General features: G+C 43.5%; 1 protein-coding gene across 6 annotated transcripts in view; it reads right to left on the bottom strand.

The window, feature by feature from the left end:
* Nucleotides 1-3,935: 3,935 nt before the first annotated feature.
* Nucleotides 3,936-6,000, bottom strand: part of PRKAR1B (protein kinase cAMP-dependent type I regulatory subunit beta) — a 119,276-nt gene continuing 117,211 nt past the window's right edge. For all 6 annotated transcript variants that reach the window (XM_028705700.2, XM_028705701.2, XM_028705699.2 and 3 more), the window contains 2 exons: nt 5,721-5,802; nt 3,936-4,970 (listed from right to left, as the gene is read on the bottom strand). In XM_028705700.2, coding sequence (XP_028561533.1) covers nt 4,798-4,970; nt 5,721-5,802 — 255 coding nt within the window. In that variant the 3' untranslated portion in view covers nt 3,936-4,797. The remainder of the gene's footprint in view (nt 4,971-5,720; nt 5,803-6,000) is intronic.

Below are 6,000 nucleotides of genomic sequence, written 5' to 3'. Positions count from 1 at the left end.
ATGCCGTGTTGTGGAGTCCTCCTTTTCCAGCCACCACCGGCCATGCTTTCCTGAAGGACCCCCCGTTCCACTTCCCATTCTCCTCCCCCATTTTCCTGCCCCATCCCTGCCACAGTCAAGCACCATCCCATGGCCACAGAGCATGCTCAGTCTTCATATTCCTTATTTGGGTCCCCTCCTCTAAAGATCTGTTGTAGTTCTGCAGAACTGGTGTTCCCGCTAAGCCTGCCAATAACCTTGTGGGTTGACATCATCGGTTTGGCTACACAGTCATATCTTGGATCCTGAATGCCTTGCAAGTCAAATGTTTTTGGCTCCCGAACACCGCAAACCCGGAAGTGAGTGTTCCGGTTTGCAAACGTTCTTTGGAACCCAAACGTCTGATGTGACTTCTGTGGCTTCCGATTGGCTGCAGGAGCTTCCTGCAGCTAATTGGAAGCTGCACTTTGGTTTCTGAACGTTTTGGAAGTTGAACGGACTTCTGGAATGGATTCTGTTTGACTTCCAAGGTACCACTGTATAAGGATTGGGATGAGTTCACTTCTGCTGTAAACTATGCAATGATACATTCTATTAGTATAAGCCACATAGGGTCTTTCCTTACTGAAAGAAGCTCACAAACCACTTCTAAGTTCCAATAATTTTATTAATGACATCATTCCGTCCCATCATCCCAATCGGTAATCCTGAAAATGCAACATTGCTCGTTTTGCTTCCACTGAAATGCACTCCAGTGGTCCACGTTTCTGCTTTTCATTGGAACAGTTACAACAATAATTGCAATGCGGTTTTGGCCGAATGACAGGTTTCTTGCAAAGACTGGGTGCAATCCAGAAGAATTAGGGGTGCCCAGGTCCCATTTGAAATTAATAATACTTCATTAACTGTGTGCAAAAGATGCTAGCCCCCACTTTACAGTAAAGCAATGGTTAGATCCTTTGTCAATTCTCACGGACAGAAAAATCCTGCCCACATCTCTTAATTTTAGACAGCATCACTGGTCAAAAGCACTTCAAAACGGGTTGACTATTCTCATCGATTTTAGACCATCTCCCACACAGAAGGAAATGCTTCTGCTGACTCATAAACATGGAGGGTAACACTGCTAATAGCTTCTAGCCACCATGTCTATGTTCTCTCATTACTGTTGCAGGCAGTATACCGTACTTTCACGTGTATAAGACTAGGTTTTTTTTACTGTAAATAATGATAAAAGACAGGGGTTGTCTTATACATGGATAGTGCATAGCGGGGGATGTGTGATTGGTTGCAGCCCCCAAAATAGGGGTCGTCTTATACATGGGGGCATGTTATACATAGAAAAATATGGTACTTCTGTATATCAGTTTCTGGGAATTACAGGCACGGAGGATACTGTGTGCTCATGTCCTGCTTGAGGGATGCCTGGGTGGACACTGGGAGAACAAGAATGCTGGGCGAGATGGGCCATTGGCCGGATCCAGCTTCTTAGGTTCATAATTACATGCCTACTAGGGAAAAAATCCTGCTTCTTGCTTCATAATAGACTGCCTTTACTTACAGGTAAAATCAGTGCATGCATGGATTATGCCTGCATCTCTTGGAGGAGGAATTCCCTCCATATGGGAGAAAAGCATGGGGCTTGCCATCAAGAAGTCCTTGCATTAAAAACCATAGTTTTTTTAAAAGGAAGAATTTTAAAGAATATTCTTTTTTGAAATATATTGCTTTTTATTAGCTTTTTGTAAATGCGTTTGGATTTCAGTACTCAGTAGGTTAAAATCCTTCAATGCAATTGTTTTTTTATTTAAAAAATAATAGTTTTTCAAAAAAGTTAATCAGCAGCAGCTTTTTTTGTCCATTAAAATGGTGGTTTTTTTAAAAAAACTCATTTTAACTACTTTATCAATTATTCACTGCAGCACTACTTATGCAACCTCTAGCTGGGTCCTAGGTTCTGTGCGTCTATTTCAATGGGACTTGTGCATCTATTTTTTGTTGAATTGCACCCAGTCTTTTTCTACCTATAAACCTTTCCACTGTGAGTCTGATACTCTCCGCAATGTGACAGCGATCAAATGTTTCCTGCATTACTACACCAGGCACATTTATTTATTTTTACCAAAGCAGTCAATGAAATGCAGTAAGCAAAACAGAAAGAACGATCAAACATTCACTCTTTTCTCTCTCTCTTTTTTAGAAAAGCGCTTTTTTCTTTTTTAAAAAAAATCCACACAGGACAGAATACCAAAACATTTCACAAGGAGTCTTAGATAAGTATTACGTATATTGTATTTTAAAAATCTTTTTTAGATGGTGCCATTACATTATCTAACATGACATCTGATTTTCCACATTTTTCAATGCATGCAAAAACAGTAACCAAGGTCATAAATAAGAATAATAAACACAGTTTACAAAGATCAAACAAAGTGTGGAGGGGGAGGGAACCCACGAGACTGAAACTCTTCTTGCAGAGACAGGATCCCATCCTAACATTCATGGCACAGGACACAGTCCAGCTGGAATCTGCCTCAAACAAGCCTCACTGGAAGATGAAAGGGCGCCATAGGTCTCATAGGCAGCCCCCATTCATTCCGCACAGCCTTGCAGAATCCTGCGGAACTGTGCCTGCAGCCTGTGAATGGAGTGAAATATTGTATGGCAACATGATTAGAGTGTTAAATCTAGTGAGTTCAAAAGGGTGGACAACCTAACAAACTACAGTCTAAAATCAGTTCACATTTTACAAATATCACTGAAATGAATTATTGTCAGAGCGCAGCGGATTCCCTGCTTCCGTAAATGTCCATCTAAACATTTATGCAAACGGTGACTAAACTCACATTCAGGGTGCAAGTAAGCAATCCCCACAGCAAAGAGATCTGACCTTTGCCAAGGTTTGCAAATTTAAGGAGTGCGGGAAATATAAACCGATCGCTTCAAAACTTCACGTTCTGAAAAGCTATGGATTTGGATTCATTTTTTCTTTGGCGTTTTCTTCACCTCTCGTGTCCATGCAGATGGACCACCTGCCAAGTAGTAACTTGTCGCCGTGTGTGGATGTCTTAAGAACTACTTTGTAAGCCAGTCCTCTGCTTTGCCTTGCCAAGGGGGTGAGATGAAACTTGCCACTCTTTTGGCACCTGATCAGAAGTCCAGGGGAAACAGCAGGGGGAGCGGCAAAATTCTCTTCCACGCTGAGCAGGGCAGACACCTTGCATTATTAATTATTACCATTAGTCCCAGCAAGGCTAATGAGTGCTTGGGCAGGGCGGGGGCCAGAAAGAGAGCTAAACTGAGAAAACATTGCAAGGGAATACAGCTATAAACACCACCGCCACAACCACCCGTGTTTCACTTCTCCAATCAAAACCAAAGCTTTACAGTTTGTTTGCTTTTAAGGTGGAAAATATGATCAGGGATCACAGGTGCTAATCAGGGATCACAGTTTATTTTTGCCCCCTCAAAATCGCTCCATGTTCGACTCTATGGGCTGTGTTGGCCATCTCTGCCTTAAAGAGTTTGTCCAAATTCATTCTCCGCCTATTCCACTATCAGTTGCCACGCGCCACGTTCCTTCATGTAAAGAACTTGCCATTGCTTGATGCTTCCTCCACGGTGAAGGAGCAGCAATGACTCAGCGCTGGAGAGCATGCATCAAATACAGTCCCCAGCGTCTTCAATTAAGAGGGTCTCGAGTAGCAGGGTCGAGGGAGACCTACCTTTCAGTCAGAGGAGGCTATAAGGTATGTAGCTGGGTAGAACTACAGTCTAGCTCAGTGTAAGGCAACTCCCTCCTCAATAACATGCTGGATTCAGAAGAGGAAACAGCGTAACATATATAATTGCCCCCCCCCAAGGTATTTCAGTTCTGGCAGCGTCAGTGTCCCACTGCCATGCCCAAGTCACCTGCTATTTGATTGTGCCAAAAGTGGCCTCCCTCACCACTGGTGCCAAATTCCTGAGCCGTGTGGAGCTACGGTATCCTTAACGCAGGAAGAAGCTTTGATGTGGAGCAGCAAAGCTGAGGTCCCACCCACTTCTTACACCATGTTGCTATTTTGAGCCACCGATCTCAGGGCAGAGTTGGATGTCCAAAAAGGAAGGGAAAACAAACCTTATCGCACTGATGAGCACACTCAGGGTAGGATATTCATAAAAGGGAGACCTGTTTTGGTGTTAGTCTCTGTTCTGAATATCCTTCAACTCTCTCTGTAGCTTAAGCCTGGTGATTTCAATGAGCTTATGGGCCTGTTGCTCCTTGTTGGACTATGGCTCCATTTGCTAATCAACTCTCACAAATGTTAAAAGGGGATTTTGTAATTTTTTTGTGAGGGGAGGGTCTTAGGAAACATCTAATCCGCCTAAGAAGAATTCTGAAGATGAATATTCAAGTTAAGTAGTTGTGGGTTTAGGTGTTTTGTTTTACAGTTTGAGAAAACATAGATACGACCAGCTGTTCAGCACACTTAGGCAAAATAAATGCTGAAATGTGTGGTTTTCAGTATTTAAAACTGCATTCCGAGAGGCGTCATGACCAGGGCAACCAGGAATGTAATTCAGGATGTGAAAAAATAAATTTAAAAAAATCCTACAAGTGGTTCACGAAAGCCACTTTCATCAAGCTCTCTACTGCCTTTTTTCTAACATAATAACAAAGATGATGATCGGATATCTAGTGCCCCTGACATGATCGTTTAAAAAATATACGTAAAATACACACGTCTCTTGTTTTCTTCAAAAAGCTATGGAACGGCATGGGTCGAAATTTAAGTGCACAAGTTTTTAACATAAAAGGCAGCCAGCAGGAATGACTTAAACAGTGAGGGAAATGAAACTGTTGTATCTCTGGATGTTCCTCTTGAGGATTTCTGAGCAAGGACCAAGGACTCGTTCGAAGCGAGGGCGATCCAGCTTGACACACTTCAGGGGCCCACGAGCCACCACAGTGGCAGCCCGGGGCCTGTTGAGCAAGAGGGCTATCTCTCCTGGAAGAGAGAGAGAGGGGGGAAATACCATCATCACATTTCTGAAGATTTTGCATGTTACCTGTTGCTTTGATCACAGCCTCTGTTCTCTCCTCTGTGGGATGGTCTGTGTGTTTGTGTGTGTTTAAGTCTGCAAATGATACCCAGTTAATTATTTTCCACTCATGTTTCCTTTACATTGAAATGAACGCAAGTTATGTGAAAAGTTAATGTAAGCTATGTATAGCAGACAGCTGGATGAATTAACGTATTTGGCAGAAACTGGTCTGCAGCAGAATGGAAACAGCACTGCTTGTGGCTAATATAGGTTGGAATGGAAGCCATATCCCTCTTTACCTCCACTGTCGGAGGCAGTATGCCTGTGAAGACTCATAGCTGAGAATGACAAGTGGGGAGAGGGCTGCTGCACACAGTCCCTGCTTGTGGGCCTATGAAAAGCCTCTTGTCGGCCGCTGTGAGAAAAGGCTGCTGGACTAGATGGGCAACTTCGTATATGTTATTACATTCCAAGCCAACTGGATCATCCTGTGGGCCATCTTGAGTAATTTTCAGATGGCTACTTTAGCCAACTGGCCACTAGAAACTCTCACACCTTCTCAGCGATGGCCTCATGTGGAAGCACAAAGGGAGATTCACATCCTGCACAACAGAACACGGCCATTCCCACATAGCCACCCCAAGGACATAATAAACCTACACTTGCTTGTCTTTCTGACTGTTTCCCAAACTGAAATAAAATTGGGAATTTACCAAAATAATCTGATGGTCCAAGCCGTCCGACCTCCACATACTCTTCGTTGTCAGACCTGCGCTGGAGAACGGAAGCTGTGCCCTGAAAAACAGAGGCAGAAAGGTTTGCTTTGCTTGAATGCACAAGTTTGGGAGAGGGACCGTAGCCCATCATGATTTGCGTGTAGAAAGTCCCAGGATTAATCACCGGCCCTTCCAGTTGAAAGCAGTCCAAACTCCTTTCACCTTGGTCACATGACCTAGACACCTGGTAGAACTCAGTCGATCCAAAGGCTGTTGT

This window comes from Podarcis muralis, chromosome 14, assembly GCF_964188315.1.
Source record: "Podarcis muralis chromosome 14, rPodMur119.hap1.1, whole genome shotgun sequence".
Classification (NCBI taxonomy): Eukaryota; Metazoa; Chordata; class Lepidosauria; order Squamata; family Lacertidae; genus Podarcis; species Podarcis muralis.
The sequence above is the reverse complement of the archived record's forward strand: the minus strand, read 5'-3'. Positions and strand labels throughout refer to the sequence as shown.